The 21705-nt window shown below is 39.2% G+C and overlaps 1 protein-coding gene across 1 annotated transcript in view; it reads right to left on the reverse strand.

Annotated features, from left to right (window-relative positions):
* TOX (thymocyte selection associated high mobility group box) overlaps window positions 1-21705 on the reverse strand; it is a 297990-nt gene that overhangs the window by 124348 nt on the left and 151937 nt on the right. The window contains exon 3 of the mRNA XM_060035150.1: window positions 8890-9132. Coding sequence (XP_059891133.1) covers window positions 8890-9132 — 243 coding nt within the window. The remainder of the gene's footprint in view (window positions 1-8889; window positions 9133-21705) is intronic.

The following is a 21705-nucleotide window of genomic DNA, read 5'->3' on the forward strand; positions in this document are numbered from 1 at the left end:
CGAAACTTCATTGCCAGGACCTGGGGAGTCTTGCTTATGGGCCTACTTAGAACCTATTTGTCCAAGGACAATTAGTAGCGCATAGCTATATTTTTCTTCCCTCTCTTTGTTTGCCAAGTGCTATTTAAATAATGGATACCCAGCCAGAAAAAAAAGATGCCTTGAAGAGTAACACCATGATGTCCTTCCCAGATGTTTGCCTTTAGGATGAGAAATGAGTTACACAGAAACAAGATGGGGAATTGCTGGCTAGATACCAATACAGTAAGGGACACATGCTGTGGGAGTGATCGATGGTTCAAAAATCAAATATGTCAGCAATCGATGATGCTATTAAAGAGACTACCGTAAAATGTCCATGTGGGGACAGAGAAGTATTTGAAAAATTCAGAAATTAATCTGCAACCTCAGGCAATGTCTGGAGCTCTGCCTCCCATCGTGGTCGGCATTCCTTAAAATCACAAATTAAAAAACAAATAGTTAATTTGATGTAAAAGTTGAAAAATATGACCTCTGAGGAAAGGTTAAAGGAATTGGGGTTATTTGGGCCAGGTAAAGCACAACTGCAGGACTGACTTAATAATGTCAAAATACTTGAAATCAACTGTTCTTCAAGCATTCAGATGTCTGAAGCGGACACAGCAGAGTGAAAGTGCAGTAAGATACTTCAGTTTAACTTTAATAAGGAACTTCCTGGAAGGAATCTAAATCTCTTACTGCAATTTAACTTAACATTACAAGGTTAATTAAACACAAACAGACTACCAAGGAAAGCTGTGGAATCTTGGCTCTTAGATCGAAAACCACGTATCCTAACTGGTTTAGGTTTACTTCTGTCTGGAATTAAGAGACTGGATTGAATAACTCCCCGAGTCTGCTTACAGTATATTATATAACTGGTCTTATAGCCTTCTGATTTCTTCCGCGCATGGGCGAGGCACTGATCCACATGAACACTAGGGGTGAAGGAAAAGTACAGCAAGCCCTACATACAACGTGAATCTTGAGTTTTCGTACTTGGCATAAGAAAGGAGAAGTGTTATTTTTACATTGACTCCTTTCCTGAACACTATTAAGGAGAGCTCTAGTTTGAAACAATATTTTATTACAGCACTAAAAGATAGTCCCAAACCATTAGCATACTGAGTCCACTGAACTACTTATCAACACTACATTCAAAGTAGTCTGTTTTGAGCAAAGAAAGGGCTTAAGTAGAGCTTAACAACTAACCGCCACCAACGCTTATTTTTAGCCTTATTAGGAATCTGACATTAAAAAAAAAACCCAAACCACACACTTTTATTATATATGGTAAAAAAAAAAGAACAAAAAACAGCCCATTTTTTCACAGTATTACAGTGGTTTAATACATTGCTCTCATGTGCTGCAATATTCAAAAAAGGATAATTTGTGAAAAAAATGGCTATAACTGCTAAACATTTAATGAATTATGGTATAATTCTAAATAATTATTCTTCGTCTTTTTTCTTCTGTCAAAGTGGGCAAAATCATTTCTTTTTATTGCTTTTCTCTCCCTATTTTTTAAAGAAAGAAACAAACCAGGGTGACATCCATTCCATTTTAAGCTAATGCTTCTATCATTTCATATCTGAATGGGGCTGACATCATCAGCTCCTTCGTGTCCCAAAAGATACTTAGCTCTAGTCCACTGTTAGATAATTTATGCATTACATGAAATAAGATATCTCCAGATTTTGAAAATATTTATTTTAAAAACAGCAATCAAATTGTGTGTAATCACATTTTCTGCCTGGCTTTGAAAGCTACATTATTCAATATGCCAGTGGTCCTTTCCATCATGGCGGCATATTAGCAATTCATGCTGCTCTAATACATCTGACTTCCTTGATGTACAGCACTCCCTACAGACCCAGAGAAACATTCCTCCTTCAGTTCCGTGTGTCCTGCGCAGTACCTACCGAAGTGATGGTCGTCAAAACAGTTGTACAGTGGCCTTTGAGTGCAAGGTGTGCCATGACTGAAAGCTTCAAATGACAATAAATCTGAGTATATACATTATGCTTGCTTTTGTTGCCTGGAAAAACTAAGGCATTCGGGAAATAAACCCCCCAATTTTATTGCCTTTTAGCATTTTTTTCCATTTTAAACTCCAGAACTGGAAATTTGAAGCATTCAAAGAAATTGAAATCTCCTTTGTTGCATTTTTCATTGTAAATTTTCTATACTGTGTCATTAGGAACCACACTCTACAAAAAGCCCAGGTTCTAAATGAATCCTTTCTGTGAGGCCATTCTAAAACTTTGCACGGTTTTTCTTTGTATGAAAGAGCTTCTGTTGCTTGCACAAAGAACAAGCGATCACCACATATATCGGCCAGGCAGGAGCCTTCGATGACTTTATACAAGGTTGCATTTTGCCTTTTACCAGTCCATGGTGAAACCCAGCAGTGAATGTGCCAGGGTGGAGAGAAAAAGGAGAGGCTCTTGATTTCAGTTTGTACGAATCAAAAGATTGTTCTTAAACCATGAATACTTAATATGAACATTTTCTTATTTTACCCTTCTCCCAAAATAGCTCTGTAGTTTCTTTTTAACAACATGAAAACAACATCACTTTATTCTTAATGGCAGAATAATATTTTCCACTCAAAAGAAATGTTCTGTCCAACAGGTTCAAATATCTTAATAACCGATTAGGTTTTGGGGTGGGGGGACAGGTAAAACACTGAGAATCTTGTCCAAGTGATGGTGGGAAAAATGACTAAGTAACTAAAGTGACAAGTTGAGAGAGTCGTGACTCTGGATCATAGTTGTGTGGTCGATAGAGAATGAATCATAGGAAAATGCCAGCCCTGGAAAGGGCCTCAGAGATCAACTAGTTTTGTGGTTTTATGTCTTCTTTGGGGGCAGAATCCTATGTTCAAGGGAATTTTTACAAGAAACGTGAACGAGTGAAATGAATCAGCGCAACAGCGCTCTGGCTGATTCCTGGCTTCCCCTGGCTCCGCCTGATCTAGTCCAACCCCACTGGTTACAGACAGAGTGCAGCGAATTGTCCATGGTTAACAAACTTATCCCAGGCAGGGCCTGGCCTTCCAGACTCTCATTCCAGTGCTCTTCTAACCAGATTCCACTCTTGGAAAAGCACAGGCGGTCAATTATCCACTATCAAAATAACTCAGGAATTTTGAGAGAAATGGAACTCTTGCATATTGGGTCGTGAGTGGCTGTTTAACTTGGACCTAGAGAATCAGAACTAGTTGGCACTTGTTCAACAGTATATACTAATAGAAATTCGACACTGTTTTATAGCCTGGTCTTGGAAAATATGGACTTTAAGACAATGGAATCTTTTTTCAAGTGCCAGAAACCTTACTTTTTGCAGGAGTCCTGACTGACTACTGACACATAAAATGGCACAGGGAAGAATGTACAAAAAGGAAGTGGTGGGAAATTTGGGAAGGAAAAACTGTCACCCTGTGTATGTTTCACCCCTGTATATGTTTATGGCAAGTTTCAGAAGGCAATCTAGATTTTTCTACCCTGGTGACCTCTTTATCAAAAAGGGATTCCCACTGAATATATCTAGCACCTACTGTGTGACAGGCACTACTTTACAGATATTAACTACGTTAATGCTACAACAGTATGGGATTAAGTGTCTTATTATACCTATTTTATAGGTAAGGAAACTGAGGCACAAAAAGGTTATGTAAGTTGCTCAATGTCATGTAGCTGGTTTAGGTCTGTGCCAGGATTTGAACTGCGGTAGCTGTGGTCCAAAGATGTCAGTTTTAATCAAAATGATGTGTAAGAACACTCAGTAGAAGGTAAAGACTTCTTTGGTGACTAGCAGGCTTATTGCCTTTTTTTCTTTTTTTGGACAGATGTGAAGAAGATTAAGGATTTAAGTATAAATAACTCTTTAGGAAAATCTTCTCTCATGCATTTTAACTTCTGCAAAGGAGTTATACGTATACAGTCTTGCTTTTTACATTTTTTTTAGCAAACATATAATAATACTTCCTATGTGCCAACCAATGGTCTAAGCAATTTTTAAATATTCATTTCACTCCATGAGGTAAGGACGATAATTTATCCTTGTTTTTCAGGTAAGGAAGCTGGGGTATTCACTGGTTGAGCCACAGAGCAAGTCTCTTAAGTACCCTGAATCTCCATTTTTCATTTGTAATATTGGGATAATAATACTCACTCAGATATTGATTTCTAATTACGGACTAAATTTTTTACATCTAATATATTAGAAATTTGTTGGTAATGCTTATAACCAGTAAAACTGTATCACTTATGTTGCCAGTGGGGATAAGAAACAGGTAGATATAAGAAAATTTAAATTTAAAATAAATTTTCAGAAAAGATTATATATTATACAAAACAGCAACATATATAACATATAATAATGCATGTATGTTAAACATTACAATAACCTCTAAAATATATACAATATCTAAATGAGAATTAAAATATTTTCACCTATTTGATCCATTCAGATTCTAAAATTCCATCATGTGAAAATACTAACACAAAGATGTGAGCACCCTACTAACAGAAAAAGTCTCAGCTTTAATAACACTGAAGAGCTTCTGGAAGACAAAATTGACGACAGTTGATCCTATACATAAATCTACCTAGGGTGGCTCATACTTACAAGATTTTAAAATCTACAGCAAGTTCATTATTTAGAATCCGCAAGTGTCAGCTTTTATTGGTTGTTCCCAAACTGTAGGTGACCTTGAAAGGAGTTATCAGAAAGAGCCCTGCAATTTCTAGGTGGGAAGCTTTTACTTCCTGATTCTGTAGCCATTATTTCCTCATCTATATGAACACTGATAACCTAAATTGTGCACTATTCCATTTCATACATATGTCATAAATATAGGGGCTTCCCTGGTGGCTCAGTGGTTAAGAATCTGCCTGTCAATGCAGGGGACACGGGTTCGAGCCCTGGTCCGGGAAGATCCCACATGCCGCGGAGCAACTAAGCCCATGCGCCCCACTACTGAGCCTGCGCTCTAGAGCCCGCGAGCCACAACTACTGAGCCCACGCACCACAACTACTGAAGCCCGCACGCCTAGAGCCCGTGCTCTGCAACAAGAAAAGCCACTGCAATGAGAAGCCCGCACACCGCAACGAAGAGTAGCCCCCGCTCGCCTCAACTAGAGAAAGCCTGTGTGCAGCAAGGAAGACCCAATGCAGCCAGAAGTAATAAATAAATAAAAAATAAATAAACTTATTAAAAAAAAATATATATATATATATATATGTCAACAACTGATAAACCAATCAATCATCTGGTTAAATTTTGTGATCACGTTATACACGAGCAAAGTTGCTGGGAAAGAGTTTTAGTCAGTTTTTATAAAGACACATGAAAAAAGTATCTTATAGACCTAAAGTTACTTCAAAGAAAATAATCCTTAGCCCTTTTTAAATATAAAATATGGCAATATGAAGGGTTGTTCATCTTCAGATTCATTGATTTGGGAATGATGTGCAAACAACTTAAGAGCTCGTATTTCTGTTCTCACTGTCACCACCCTGTGTGTCTTCACACTCCTTGCCTGAGTTACAGCAACAGAGGGCTCCTCAGACCCTACACCACTCCAGTTTCCTGCCACTGCGATCCCTCCAGAGAGATGCCAGAAGGGTTTTCCTATGACACTGCTTTCATAATGCTTTTGCCTTGAGTGAAAACAGCCAGTGGTTTCTTAGACTCCATCATATCAAGCCCACAGTCCTTAGTGATTTTTGAAACCTTTTGTCAAATCTCCTAACTTAAAATATCCAGCCTGCTTTTCAAATGCTCTCTCTCCTAGACGCCTTTTCTTTCCTTTCTGTTTGTCTAAATCGAAACCATCTTTCAAGACATGACTGCCGTCCTACCTTTTCCACTAAGTTTTATAAACTACCCAAACCAGATGACTATAATCTCTTCCAACCAGGATTCCTACTGGGTTCACGGCCAGTAAAATTGTGTTTAGCCCTTCTCCTGTCTCTAACTGCTTGATGTTTCACTCAAACTGTTTCATACTTGGTTACGTTTTTTCTGTAGTTTACAAGCTCCTGAAGCACACTGACCGTATTTTATCAATCATTTGAGCCCTTTCGAACATTTAGAGCACAGAAGGCATTTAAAATGTACACACTGAGGAGTGGCATTCTAAACACATGATAGCTCAAAATAAGATTGGAGATGCCCCTTGTTTCTCAAAGGAATTAGTAGACTCCAGTAAAGTTGGCCTTTCCAACTTTATTAAATTTCTATTGCAACTTTGCAGTATTATCAAACTCTGGCTCTCGCAATCCAGTCAGAGACCCAAGCCTTGAAAAAGGACTCTTAAAACAAATTTCATCTCCAAATGTACTTTCTTCAAGACCGCGCTGGCTTAAAAAATGGGTTTCCTGTAGATTTAATGTTAAATCAACATAATTAACTGGACCTATGCTCTCCAGGATAGTAGCCACTAGGTACATGTTGCTACCTTAAATGTAATTAAAATACAATAAAATAAAAATCAGTCTTTCAGTCACGCTAGCCACATTTAAAGTGTTCCATAGCCAATGACTATTGCTACTGGACAGCATGCGTAACAGAAAAGCCATCCTCACAGGAAGCTCTACTGGACAGTGCTGAGGCCTATCCAAAGTCTCGCCAAAACTTAGTATGTTGGGGCAGCTTTTTACCGACAGCGTAAAATGCTCGGACCAGTGCTGTGAGAGGCAAACTAGACGTCCACCTCAGAATACGGTTTGGAGGTACTGGGAAGTCTCACCATCCTATGAAAAACCCAAATAGACTCACTGTGCCAAGAACTGGAATGGAAATTAGAGCTTCACTCGCTTAGTTTAGGCTGAACAGGGACCCTCTGCCTTGTAAAGTGTGAAAAGTTCCAAGGGAAATACCATGTTGATGGGAAAATACCGAAGTCCGGTTTCTGACAGTGGGTTGGGCGGAAAGGAGCATAAAGAATTAGGATGGGCAGAGGCTCCTGACAAGGAAGGAGGGAAGCGTAGTAGAGGAAGGGCCTAGAAGGTGGTGCTACACAGCTGCGACTAGATCCAGCCCCGAGCACATCATCTGAGGGTGGAGTGACTTGGCAAGGGCGGCAGAACTGGGAAAATTCCAGGTGCATGTATGCTGAGGTTGCACAAGCACCTCTTAAAGAGTGAATGGCGAACTGGGAGGGTCCTGGAATGCTAAGAAGGCAAACTATATAAAAGAAAAAGGGTTTTGAGACTAAAACTATATAACTGAGTATCTCATTATCCTCCTGTGGCCCAACTTCATTAGCACATGAGGAAGAAGCATAGGGGACAAAACTGGTATTTTATGTGCTGTGTTCGTCCTTCCTCTCCTTCTCAGTGAACAGGGAAGTCTATAAAGCATGACATGGACACCTTATTGGCTCATGAGCTGGGTCTGAAGGCTTAGCCCCAAAGAGGAATAGGCACGTGATTTTTCAAGGTCACTACTTTGAAGTACAACATTCATCAGAGTTACACACTTAGCATGTTTTCTAAAAAATCCATCTTCCATTTTATGAAGCCACGGTTAATACTCTTAGCATAAATCTATACAGGTGGAGAATCATCTAAAAACCGGGACAATGGTGTCGAGTTTTTTGCTCCTGCTGGTGCTGGGAACAAGTCCTCCCCTCTTGTCCACCCAGCTAGCTGCCGGTTCTGAGGAGAATTCTATACCCTACCATGGCCTGTGACATTAGGCTCAGGGCTTCTTTCCCCCAAAACTACTATGGGATCTCTTTCCACTCTCCTTTTGCCCCCCTTTCTGTTCATGATTAACAGAAAAACCTTCTTGTGAAGTCATTCAAGTTAGAGATACATCACCAAATGATTTAGGTAAGTGATAACATGAAACGCTTTCCTATCAGAAACAACATAAGATGAGCAAGTTAACCGATTTGTTCATTGTGAACATGACAGAACTGTTCAGTGGCTTATAAAAATGACAACAGAGATGGTTGGACTGTTAAGAGATTGAACAACGCAAACCAAAGAACGCTCATTAGAAGTCACTGTTAACCTGAGAGAGAGTTTCATTACATGGTAGAAAGCTCTGCCCTTGGCCATATACTACTGACGATATTCTCTACTCCTTGAGATATAGACAGAGAAATTATTAAGGTTTTAGATGACATAAAAATCAGACAGAAAGATTTTATGATGTCAGTATTTCTCAAGCATGGGATACTCGTTAAAAATACAGACTCTTGGACTTCCTGGGTAGGGGCTGGGCATTCAGTTTTTGCTAGTCTTCTGGGTGATACATAGTCTCACTAAATTCGAGAAGTGTAGAACATCAGAAGATTCAAAGTGACGAACAAAGTCCAAGAGACAGAAACACTTCAGTAGAGATAAATTTTGATCACCCAAATTATACCTTCCAAATAAAGATGAAAATTGTTTTCTTGCTTTCCTATTATATAAATTGGTAGAATTTGAGAGCAGAAAATAGGGCAGCAACCAACTTCCACAGCAGTTCCTAGAAGAAGTGGGGATCTTGCTGTGGTGAAGAATCCTGCACTAGATGAGATGTGGCACCTTTATGATAACTTTTTATCTAAAAGTTAACAAGACATTTTGACCATATGACCACACATTCAGTGTCAAAATAGTATTTAGGACTTTGAGTTATAAATATGAGTGATCAAACATGTAATTAATTGATTTTGCCTTGACTTAAATGGAAAATGGAAAATTGCTTTAGGATTTTATAGGATTTATGGATTTAGGATTTCATAGCTAAAAACGATTCTAGTTTCAGAAAGCCACGTTACGATGATTGAAAGATTCTCACGTTAATTTCGACCTTGTCCTCGCTGTGTCCCCTGCTCCCCCACCACCAATCAGTCAGCAGACCCTTACCACAGAAATGGAGTTGGGAAGCAGCGCTCCGTCCTGTCCCAGCATATTGGAGACGGTGATTTCAGGTAGGTCCATGTTTTGTGGATGAAACGGTAGCAGGCCATTATGGTTCATTGGGTGACACAGAGAGTGGTAACCAGGTTCGACCTCATTCAGGTGCACCAGCGAGTGGTCGGGGAGGGAAGGAGGAGTGATGGGTGGAATGTTAAAGTCTTCGCTTTCCAGGCTTGGACCAGGGTAGGACTGAAAAGACAATGGTGATATTGATGCAAATTATCATCCCCTTCTTTTCATCATGGTGAACAAACACACATGACCCTTTCAGATATTATTACAAGCATCATTAAGGATTTGGCAAAGACACTGCAAACACTCAGATTATCCTGCTGCAATTTCTCTATCATGCATGGAAGAAAATCGCCTCGAAGGCATAGCCACTTCTTGTATAAAGAGTGCCACCATTAAGCAGTTTTATTGTTCCAAGAAGCTGAAATCAAACAGATTTCAAAGGTCCCATTAAAATGCTCCAGAGTTGTAATCTGGCTGAATACCTTTTTTCATGGGAATTGTGGGGAAGGAAAGGCAATTTATAAAATTAATATTTGATCAAACATGTTTCGTAGGGCTCCCTACTGCTCAGATCATGAGATATAATAAAATGAATTCCAGAAGTTCTAAGGCAATTGCTTCTGGGTTTTGAAGAGCTACATGCTCACAACTGACAAAAAAAGTTGGTAAAGCAGTAGCTTAACCATGTTGCATAAGTGTGACTTCAGAGAAAGTGTCATATATGAAGATAATGCCATTAAAAGCTATTTTTATCATGAAGATTATGCCATCAAAATAAAAATGAAGATGGCTTTCTTGATTTCTGACTATTCACATTTATTTGATCTACCCCTAGAAGGCAGTAAATAATTTTGTAATCATTTAAATGCGGTTCGGCCAATTTTGAAAGACAAAATTACACAAATATCATTATAATACTAATTTAGGAATAAAAGTCAATCAGTAAAATAAATAACAACATACGTGGGGCTTTTTCTTTTAGAAAGTAGCTTTTAGATAAAACAGGAAGGGAGGGAGCAAAGAAGGAAGACAAGAGTATGTGAGGACACTCCTGCTTACAAATAGAATGTGGTAAACATGGAACATATAAGGAGGAACTGAATAATAAAATACTGTTACCAATTCATATCAAAACACAGCAATACTTAGCAGTCTTTAGAGAGCAGGTACCATAGTACGAAGGAAACAGAGCGGGTCCAGATAACTCTCGCAAGCCTATCTTTCAAAGTACGCAAGTCTTCCTAGTGTCTGAGCACAGGGGTAGCGAGGACCCGCTTGTCTGGCAGCAGCATGCCTGCTGGAGTGTGCGAGATTGGAAATGAGCAGACTGAGGGTAGGAGCCAAAGAAAGGAGTGTAGGGGAGTGTTCAGCCAATCAGCTTCATGCTCCTGCTTCCAAGTGCCTGGGGTTATTTTTTTCCAGATGACATCTATTTGTCTAACAGAAAGAAAACCTTCAAGTTGCACTTGCTAAATGTTGTACAAGTTTTGATATATTTGTTTAGGTTTTGTCAGGAGACACGCTTAAATGAAGAGCTACTTGGAACATCTGGCATTGAGACGTGGTCCCGTAGAGGCACGTGTGGGTTACAGACTGGGGGCGTATGAAGGGAAGATTTAATTCATCTCTGCAGATAATTTTTCTTAAGTATCTAAAGTTCTGTTAAAAGAAAAAATCACCAGCACTAAAAGTTCAATCGTAAGTTATCAAAATTTCCTGTTTACAGTATCTACCTCTTGTCTGAAAAATATACTAGTGCCCTGTGTCAAAACAAGCAAGTTTGATTAAATTCTCATTTGCCTAATATAATTTAGACCTTTAATCTGTAGACCTAAACCATCAGCCCCTGGTACAAGTATTCACATAAGAAGCACAAAAGACACAAAATGGTGGGGGGTGGGAGGGAGAGGAAGCACACTTATTAATGCTGGCTTCGTAGAAAGCGCTGTATTGAGTCCTTTGACTATGCTGTCTTCATTTAGCCCTTTGTCTTCAATAATTCTTTGTGTAGCTATTATTACCCTGTTTTCCTGAACAGAAAATTGAGAGTTTGAAGTTAAATAACATTCACTTAGCTGGTAAGCAATCAACTCAGTACGTCTGAGGGACGGATATATGGAGGAGGAAGGCGTTTTTAGTTCTAACACTTCCATAACTAGTTTAATTGCTATTATTTTATTAAGCTGAATGATACAAAGTTGCCAATACTCAACTGTTTTTGATCAATAAAATTTCACAATTTAAGAATTAGTATTAGCATTAGTATACGGTTTTTCCTATTCCCAAATTCTATCCCAATGCCTATCCCATTAAAATCAAATATTTACTCTAGAAGAGCACAAGTATTCATAATTTGTCTTTCTGACAACATTTCAAAGGCTGAACTTGTTGATACCTATCTTTTAAGAAGTTAATTGACATCTGTTTGAAACCTTCCTGAATAAGATACAATTAATGCCAGCCATAAAGGAAAAAGATGTTTTTAACTTTATAAATGACATTAAACCTCTGAAATACCCAGGGATAGTCTACCTATGGTGTACTATAAATTTACATTCTAGAATTTCTCCAGTAGTTAAATCTTAATTTGTGGTGTTTTAAAGGAAGGTTTAATTGGTATCACTTTACGTCCAGTGATAACAATTGTACTGCAATTTAACTAAGCTACATGGTTTATTTTCATGTAATTACACATTAATGTTATTTAATCCGTGCACTTACATACCAAAACCACAGATTCCACAACTTAACTGGTAATGGGTAGTTATGTGGATCAAGAATTTTAACAACAAAAGGTTACTTAGTAGTTTCTATTCTTCACATTAGAAGTCATGAGATGGTTATTTGCCAGGAGCCTATTACAATGTAATCGATGCCATATAAAAGTAGAACGGTAATTGTATAAATGTCAAAATGTCACAGAACTCACAAAAACTTCAATGCCAGACTAATTACTAATTATTTTTTAAGTTTGGAAATGAATTAGCTAATTCTTCAACATTGACTTCCATGGCATGACATCTTTATTTTGATTTCTTAAAACCTAATAAGTTTGACTTAACCACAGTAAGTTATATATTAAGAGGCAATTTGCAGTTTAGGGGGTGATGTAACAATCGCATATGATTCAGTATTTTCCCTCATTCCCCATGAAGCTGCCTGGTTACAATCAGTGTTCAATGTTTGTTGAATGAATTAACAAATGATCACTGAATGAATGCATACAAGAAGAAATGAATGTGAAGATGACTCTTAAAAGGCGTGAAGTTTATGACTATACCACTGTTATGCCATGGGCTTGAATAAATATCCTGTATTCCCAAGAATGCACTGGCTAGATGACAGCATGGTATGGAATGCTGATTGCTCAGCATGTTGGGAAGCCAAAAGTACCGTATCCTGTTAAAGATGTAAAGGCTTAAGCAGCCTGAGAAAGGCTGGGGTAGGGTAGTTTAGTGTCCCTCTCTGGCTGTTGATCTGTCCCCCTGAAGTGGTTTGCACTCACCATCCCATGGTAACACAGAAGTCCCAGAGGATTCCTAAGGGCGAGTTTGGGGCCCCCTGGCTCTCAGAAGTTGTTGGAACCTAATCCCTACTGCAGCTAGCTAAGGACCTGGTGGAAGCCTTGGTTCCGCAGCAGGATCCCTTGGGGATGGCTACCAGCAAGGGCCTCACTAGACAAGTGGACAGAGAGCGCATGAGAGGGTGCTCTGAGCACAGAAACAGGGACATTGGTGATGAGACCAGGGACTGAGTAGTCAGAGAAGCTTCAGTGAAAATCATTCCTTGCACTTTCTCCTGATTCAGGGTCCTTTTCTGATTCGGGCTTATTTTCCTCCTTCAAGTCTCAGTGAGGCCAGGTATTAAAAAAAACTTTCATTCTCCAATTCTATTGAGACCAAAGATCATTTGATCCTTCCTAAGACCTTGCATATCCCGATGAGACACTGGGCTACTTTTTTTAGCCTCAGTGAGAGACCACCAAGGAGTCAATCCATGGCGTGTGAGGTCTGGGAGGCTAGGTTCCAGGCTACAACGCTGGAGAAGAGCCCCTATGGCCTTTCAAGGTGGCATCGCCTTCCTTATCAGCCTTTCTAGTGCCTCTTACCCCTCCCAATCTAGAGATCAGAATCTTCTCAGCAGCTGCCTCTTCCCCAAGAAATGATAAAAGTCAAGGTGACCATCTACACAAATGAAGAGAAAGTACTCAGGGTTAACGATATGAAATTCAAGACAATATATTTAATTTATCTTGGATCTTCACCATGTTAATGAAAGGTAAACTGGAAACAAAGCAGCATGCAAAGTGATTTGCTCTAAACCATAGCTAGTCTGCATGATCTAAATGAGTCAAAGACCTCAGAATTATATTACTGTTACTCAACCAGATTCTCCCTGATCCTAAGTTACTCACTGGTCCTAGACACAGGAGACTCTCCTTCTGTTGCTGGTGCTGGGATACGGCTCTATCCTAGAGTGGGAGGCTCTGTGAGTCCCTGTGTGTCCGGGGAGCAGAAGCCAAGAGTCATGATACGTGGGTAGAATGGGCTGTGCTTTCACGAGGCTTGGCTAACGCTGGACTATATATGAACTTCTCAGAGGCCATAAGGGGACTGTTGGAAGCATTAAAGTAGTAATTTCAAAATTATCATCCTCAAGAGACTATTTTTATGGTTCTAAATAATAGATCCAGTGACTATTTCAAGCCATTTTCTTGAAACCTTACCACTGGCATTTGCATATTTAGCTTACAAAGTGCTACATCTTTCTCCGATGAGGCGACAGATCTTGGACTGGTTGAGAGTACTTATTATGCTTCCTCAGTGACTGATAAGAAGGCCACGGAACATGCTGGAAAGACTGGAGGCTCTGGAGTCCAGCAGACAGGGCTGCTGCAGGCTCTCTGAAGCATTTATCAGTGTGGGTTCTGGGACAGGTTTCTCCTTTGAGCCTCAGTTTCAAAACCTGCTTTATGGGGTTCTTATGAGCATGAAAACAAAAACATAAGATAGGTAAAAAGCCTAATAATATATGTCTGCCACATAGAAAGTTCTTGATAAATGGCAGCTTTGGCATAGCTATGGTTATTGTTAAATGTGTTTATATATGCCATGGATTGGGTCATGTCTGAGAAAACAACTATAGACCAAATAGGAGAGGATTTAGACATCGTAATAAAGGAATTTCAGTATATTTGCCATTGATCAGACCTCATATTGAAGCAAAGTGTAGCCCTATTCATACATAATGTATTCATTTAATTGCTCCCCATAAATAGCATTTGTTTTTATTTTAATGGGATTAAATTGCAGTTTTGAAATTAAAGAATAAAAAGATAGTGGGAAATGGTGAATAGGCGAAGATGCTGGAGAGCTCAGGCAATAAGGACCTCATGTGCAGAGGGCCACAGCTCTGATTCTTCAGAGAGCTCTACTGCAGGCCGGCACCCAGGCTGATCAGTTCCTGACAGTTCCATCCTACTGACCCCGGTAAAAGGCTAATGAATGTGTGAAGCAGAATTTCAGTGTCTAAGTTTGCAACAAAAGCTATACTTGCTAACATACTGTCTTGTGTCCAAAGGGAAACTATATTCCCTGGGAGACTGCTGTCAAATTGCTGATCAGATGGTTTGTTTTGGGGACAAGAATCAAGAGTTGGGTTAGGAAAGTAACAGAAGATCCTTCCGATCTGTTTTGATTTGATCTTTTGGGAACCTTTCTAGCCTCTTGACTAAAGCCATTGTCCTTCCCCACGTCCAACCACCCCCAGCATCCCCAATTCAGTGACAAAGGAAGGAAAACGTCTCATCTGATTTCTGGACGATCTCATTCCCCTGCCTGTTTAGTGACATGCTCACATTTCTTTTTCATCATTTTGCTTTACATATTCCATGGCCTGGGTATCCTGTTTACATTATTTTCTCCTTCTGCAATCCACACTTCCTTTCACTACAGCCTGTTCTTATTTTTTATTCTTATTCTACATTATTACATCTGGAGGTGGGATGTTAATTAGGCTGATTTTTCTTTTGACTACAGAGAATTTATGTTTTTGTACTGTTTAGATAGAGTGTTAATATATGCTGACTGGGACCAAATAATGGGAAATCTCTACTGGACTTTGTCTTTTCTTCTCTTCTAAAACTCTAGTTTCTCCACCAGAAGGGCCTTGTATTTGTGGGGTTTTGTCCACATATTGCAATCATTATACAGAGTATTCAATCTTTGGTGACAAGAGGTCCCATAACTCCGAAGAATTCAAAAGCTATCATCTTGTACATATCTTTAAATTATGTGATGGCTTCATGCAATCATGCACACACTAAAAATATGGCTATGGTTATAACACTGTGAAATATGGTTCTCATATAGATCTTTATCTGAAAGATAAATAAATAGCACTGCCATCAAATTTATGTGAAATGCCTTAATTTTTAATCTATAACATAATTTCTGAAAGTTCAGGATAGAAAAATGCCCATGTTTAAACATGTTTCATCTTGTATTATTGAAAATTCTTGTTGCATAATTTAAATAACTGAATGAAAAGCAAAGTAAATTGGGTTCATTAGAAAAATAAACTTCCTCTGTATGTTTTCAGAAGTTGATCTTGAATGTAATGGTGATTTCCCTAGAAAGAGTTTAAATAGCATCAACATTATCTCCAATTTCTTTTGAGAAGACCTTCAGAAATAGGTATTTTTCAGATTCTTTTGTTTCTGCATGAACAAGGTTGATAGCTTGAAACTATAATGTATTACTGTGGAAAGCTTTGGTCTGTTACATAAATCATCTTAACACTCAGCAAGAATTGTCCAACAGTGCCATTGATGTGCTCAAGCCAATGATCCTGCAAACAATTTTTTTGTCTTTCTTTACATGTTAGACAATAGCAATAAATCATCTTCATTTAAAAACACACAATGTACTAATTTTTCAAGCAACAGTTATCAAAATGCATTTTGGGTAGAACGTACCACATTTATTTTATTTGTGCTCATTAGTTTTTGTAACCTTATTAAGTAAAAGGCAATGAGAGCTTCATTTGTCATAGAAGCATTTGTTGTGTACCTACTGTGTGTAAGGCATCCCACAAAGTATGATTTGAGATACAAAGAACTATAAGAGCTTGTCATAAAGGAAGTAAATTAGAAGAGATATAAAAACTTAGGCTTCCAATAAACAGCATGTTCGATTGTCAAACTAAGTGATATCTGAGTGTAAATGAAAGAGGAATTATTTGAAGCTGGGATGATGGGGGGTGGAGAGGTTGTTATAAGCAGATTTACCCTGATAACAGGACCTGAAGATCAGACACTTCTGCTGAGATGCAGTAGGTGATGAAGGGAAGACCACAAAACTGACAAACGAGCGAGTCCAGACAGTGCAGCAAGGAGGTTCAACAGGGAGGTCAGGTCTTCAACATCTAAGAAAACTTCAAGGGCAAGATTGAGCCCACTGATCAAAAGAAACTCTGGGGTACTGAGCCCAATGCGAGCCTCTTTTGGGACTTGTTTTTATTGGATCATTGAGAACCAGGGTGCAAAGCCTCAATGAGACCAGAAAACAGGGTTAGCTTGAGGCTGCCCCAGAGAGTATCTGACACTGGGGCTGGGTTTGGGAGAGCTCTGACCTTGAGCTGGGGTTAACAGGCTGAAGCTTTCAGGATCTGTGGGTGTTAGGGCAGTGGGCCGAGCACTCTCAGATCAGGGGTGGGCAGGGCAGGGAAGTCCAGCACTCTTCTGTGTGCCATGACTGCTGCTAGGGCCACTCTCAAAAAAAAGTTTCTGGGAAACAAATAATGTGGGCCCCCCCACCCCCCAGCACAACCCAAAACCACACATGGACGATGACTAGGGAGAGCATATTAAAGTGGGGAAGCTACTTCTGAAACCCTAGTGGGGGGCCCAAGGATGTTCCGGTAATAGGTCATCGTTCTGTATTCAGTGTTTAAAGGGGATAATTAAAACATTTAAAATTTCATTGCTTAGCATAGATTTTATGTACAAATGCAGTCCATCTTTTTTAGTTTTCCAGATGTCTTCAGTTCTCACATTGAGTTCTGAGATTCACTTCTACAATTTTTGGGGGGTTTATTTTATAAATAATACATGTTAATGAGTGAAAAAGAAGAAAATATACCTGAAAAAAAATCACTCGAATTCAACCACTCAGGAAAAAAAAAAAAAAACCTACACTATTAAAACATGTGCATTCTTTCAAGAATCTTTTCAGTCCATATTTGCTATCTTGTTTTGGGCTTTTGTTTTGTTTTTAATAAAGCTCTGATTTTGGAGCTAGAAATGCTATATGCAAATCTCATCTCATCTCTTAGCAGGTGTAGTTACTTAATTCTTCTAAACCTTAGTTCCCAAATCTGTAAAGTAGGGTTGATAACAGTATTCAATTCATTAAGGGTATATCAGGATTAATTGAGATAAATGAGATAATGATTTATATCATTATTATTATTACAAATTACATTATTATTACAAATTATTATTACAAATTATTTAAATTTGAGTAATATACTAGCTCATAAGAGCTATCAATAAATGTAAGCTATATTATTATACCATCATATAATTTAACCTGGTCACTTAAAAGGATGTGAATATTTTTCATGTCAATAAATATCATCTATTACATTTTGCTTAAATGACGACATATTATATCATTGTGTGCATGTTCTGTAATTTATTCCAGTTTCTTATTACCAAACATTTAGGGTATTTCTAATTTTTCTCTGTTATGAACCTCACTGTGGTGAATAACCTTATGCATTTTTTTCTTAGGATAATGTTCTAGAGTTCTATATTTATGCTCAAATGAAATTATAGAATGCTCGCTCGAGAGAAGACCTCAGAGACTACGCTCCCACTTTGTAGATGCGAAAAATGAGTAAAGAGGTTAAATGATTTGCCTGTATTCAGAGAACTAGTTGAGCAGAGGGGAAACCCATAGCATGAATACATAGAATTTTTTACATTTCATAATTGAATAAAATGCATTGGGTTTTTTTTTAATTAATTAATTTATTTTTGTCTGCATTGGGTCTTCGTTGCTGTGCGTGGGCTTTCTCTAGCTGCGATGAGCGGGGCCTACTCTTCATTGCTGTGCGCAGGCTTCTCATTGCAGTGGCTTCTCTTGCTGCGGAGCACGGGCTCTAGGTGCAGGGGCTTCAGTAGTTGTGGCACGCAGGCTCAGTATTTGTGGCTCACGGGCTCTAGAGCACAGGCTCAGTAGTTGTGGCACACGGGCTCAGCTGCTCCGCGGCATGTGGGATCTTCCTGGACCAGGGCTCGAACCCATGTCCCCTGCATTGGCAGGTGGATTCTTAACCACTGCGCCACCAGGGAAGCCCAATGCATTTGGGGTTTTTTTTTGTTTGTTTTGTTTGTTTTTTTGTTTTTTGTTTTTGCAGTACGCAGGCCTCTCACCGTTGTGGTCTCTCCCGTTGCGGAGCACAGGCTCCGGACACGCAGGCTCCGCGGCCATGGCTCACGGGCCCAGCCGCTCCGTGGCATGTGGGATCTTCCCGGACCGGAGCACGAACCCGTGTCCCCTGCATCGGCAGGCGGACTCTCAACCACTGCGCCACCAGGGAAGCCCGCATTTGGGTTTTAATATACTATTTTAAAGCATGTACGGCCTTTGAGCTTTAATAAAATTTTCTTTTTTAAGAAACCTGTGCTAAATTGATTTTTGCTTATGGTCAGATTCTTTTTGCTAAATCATATATAGGCAGCCAGCATGGAATTAAGCATTCAGTGTTGGCCTATTTTTATATGTACATATTTTTATGTAAACTTTAAAATACACACTATATGTGTTTATGGCCATTCTTTTCATTTTTTCCCATTGTACAGAAATCAGTAAATGTTGCATATGTAAACCCACATTCTTCATGAAAAAGCCAGATTAGCAGAGAAGCTAAACAGATGGCCTCTGCTCTTGGTCTGGCTCCTCCCACAATCAAGAGGGCCAGAGAAAGGAAAGATCATCATTCTCCAACAGGCAATTCCCACTGTTTGGATCTTTTACCAGGAAGCAATTGCAGTTGGATCCCTAGGTATCCGAGGACCATCTCGCTTTCTACGTCTTCACTACCAAGAAAGCTTATGCTGAAGCGGAGCTGAAGATAGGGGCAAGGGGAAAAAAAGATGAACAATTGGAGATAATTTCCTGAGTTTAAAAAAGATAGAATTCCTCCTCCTTCGGTTTCCCAGGAGCAGGATCCCTGAGAAAGCAGTGGAAGCGGTGCGACGTCTGTGATGCAAAGACCTCCTATACTTTGTTTATCTTTTGGTGGAGAAAAGGAAAAACGACAAGAAGGGGAAGAGTCCTGGACCCAGACAAGGAAAGCAATGAAAATACAGAGGAAAAGGGAACAGCTATGGAGGCAAAGGTTTGGAAAAGGCTGGAAAAGACGGGAAAGAAGGAATCACCACTTTGGATAAAAGAAGCCAGGGACTGCAAATAAACACCTCACCTCTGCACAGCTTATATGTGTGTTTGAACAAATATGAAATTTCTGCTTTGGTAGGGAAGAGATGGTCAAATATTTGGTTCAACCTGCTGTTTTTCAGAGTATTCCCACGCACGGTAACACATGCAGTTATCTGAATACTAACGAGGTCTGAGGTTAGCACATCAACATTTTGACCTTAAAGTTCTAAAATACAGTGAGGCCTTGCTGCCCATGGATGGAGTCTGACTTGGGCATTAGGCCTTTCCGGGCCAGGAACTTAGCTGGGATATGTACTATCTTTTTGATGTTTGGCCAGTCCCTCTATCATTATCATCCTCCAAGAAGTGTTGTAAGGATTAAATGAGATAATGAGTGCAAGGCCTTTGCTTAGTTCCTTACAGACACAGGTAGCTGCCAACTGACAGCTGTTATTATTATGGATCGACTTCATTCTTTACCAAGGAGGTAGGGGAGTGCTAACCTAAACTTCCAGCCAAGCAGAAGCTTCCTACTAAAACTTACCATCGTCTTGGCAAGCAAGACATTTAACTGAAGTCAGAGCATAAGAAATAAACAGCTCAGTGCTCACAGTACAGGTGAGTTCAGGCTTCCCTGAAGGCAACTTCCGTACAGGGCGCTGGCCCTGCTCTATCCCTGCCCCCAGCTCCCCCTCCTCCATGGCCACTCTGGTGTGTGACTTCAGAAAATAACTACTCACAATGGGCTTAGCTATTCTTGAATGCAGGACTTCTCCTGAAATGCTAGGAGGCCCAGTCACATCCAAGGAAGGCTTCATTACTGGTCTCAAATCATGACCCTCAGAGCCCTCCTGAGTTTCAGACCAGGATGTTCTATTTGAAAGATCTGATGCCAAAACCAAGAAGTCACTTGTTTGACTTTGCTTGCGACAGGATCAGTGATCATAACTTACAAAGAGGAAGGAGTGTATGGAGAGCATTTTCCAAGATAGCCACCAATCACTCTCAGATCATTAGGATTATAGTTAGAAATTTTTATGTCCAAACTGCGAAGTAACATAGATCCGAAAAAACACAGGAGAAAGAAAGAAAATGTGGGATAAAGATGAAACTGAAACTGTGTTTCTGGGAAGTCCAGCTAAGTCTGCTCTAAAACCAAGGAACTGAAACTGCAAAGGGAAACTTGACACTTTTTTAAAGGTGTTTGGGTGGCAGGTGAGGATATGAAGAAGGTGGTCTCAGAAGATATAGGGATGGGTGGAAAAACAGCTTTTCTAAGCCTCAGTGTTCTTTTACTAAAAATGGGCAAAGTCGCTTCTACTTGACATACGGGCATAATGACATTTTAGTGTTTGTTTGGAACAATCTTAAAGTGTCTTGGAAGTAGAGTTGGCATGGACAGATAACATCATTCAACATATTGCTATTCTTAACTTGAATATCATACCTATTTTTTAGACATCCTTTAGTGACAGGTTTATTATGAGTGATAGAAAAAAAAAAACTAACACATATATATATATATTGCAAAATTTAACAGGAAGGATCATTTAGTTTTTCATCACTGCTCATGTGCTAAAGAAAAACAGCTGCAAAAAAATATGATTCTGAACAAGCTAAAGGGCTGTTTTCAAAACGTATCAAAATCAACTGTATAACTGGCCAGGCTGTGTGTTAGAGTCACAGCACCTCTTGCTGGTGCCTAAATGTCTTGGTGTCACTTGACAGCTGTTCACTGAGCAAACCATCCTTCACATGGAGCTCGATGCTTTTGGAGAATCTGTTTTTGTTACACATGCTATTCCATACAGATAGTTTCATAATTTTTATCACTGAAATGCATTTGCCTAATGCTTGAAAAAACATACTATTAGACAATTATCATAAAATTCTCAAGCATACTCAGCAACAAACATTTATTTTCTGAAATAAAAAATGAGTCTTGCATTCGCAAATCCCACAGCTTGGAAATGTATATGATACACAACATTTAACCTGTCAGCAGCCTCATTAGTGTCAATGAGTAGGAACTGGCAATCAGTAGATGGTGTGCTCTACATGTGTTTGTGTTTTAAAATGTTCCCAAAATAGCTCTGCTAGAGAAGTTGATATAAAACACTTCTACTGGACAAATGAATTTCAGTTTAGATTTTACTGTCTACTTAAAATTTTTTTGAGGAATTCTGTTTCTCATGTAACTGATCATTTATAGGTTAGAGTCGATACCCAACTAATAATAATAATAATAAAGACTGGGTGGGTAAAAAATGATCTAAATTTCAACCATACCAAAATGTAA

This window comes from Delphinus delphis, chromosome 17 (genome assembly GCF_949987515.2).
Source record: "Delphinus delphis chromosome 17, mDelDel1.2, whole genome shotgun sequence".
Classification (NCBI taxonomy): domain Eukaryota; kingdom Metazoa; phylum Chordata; class Mammalia; order Artiodactyla; family Delphinidae; genus Delphinus; species Delphinus delphis.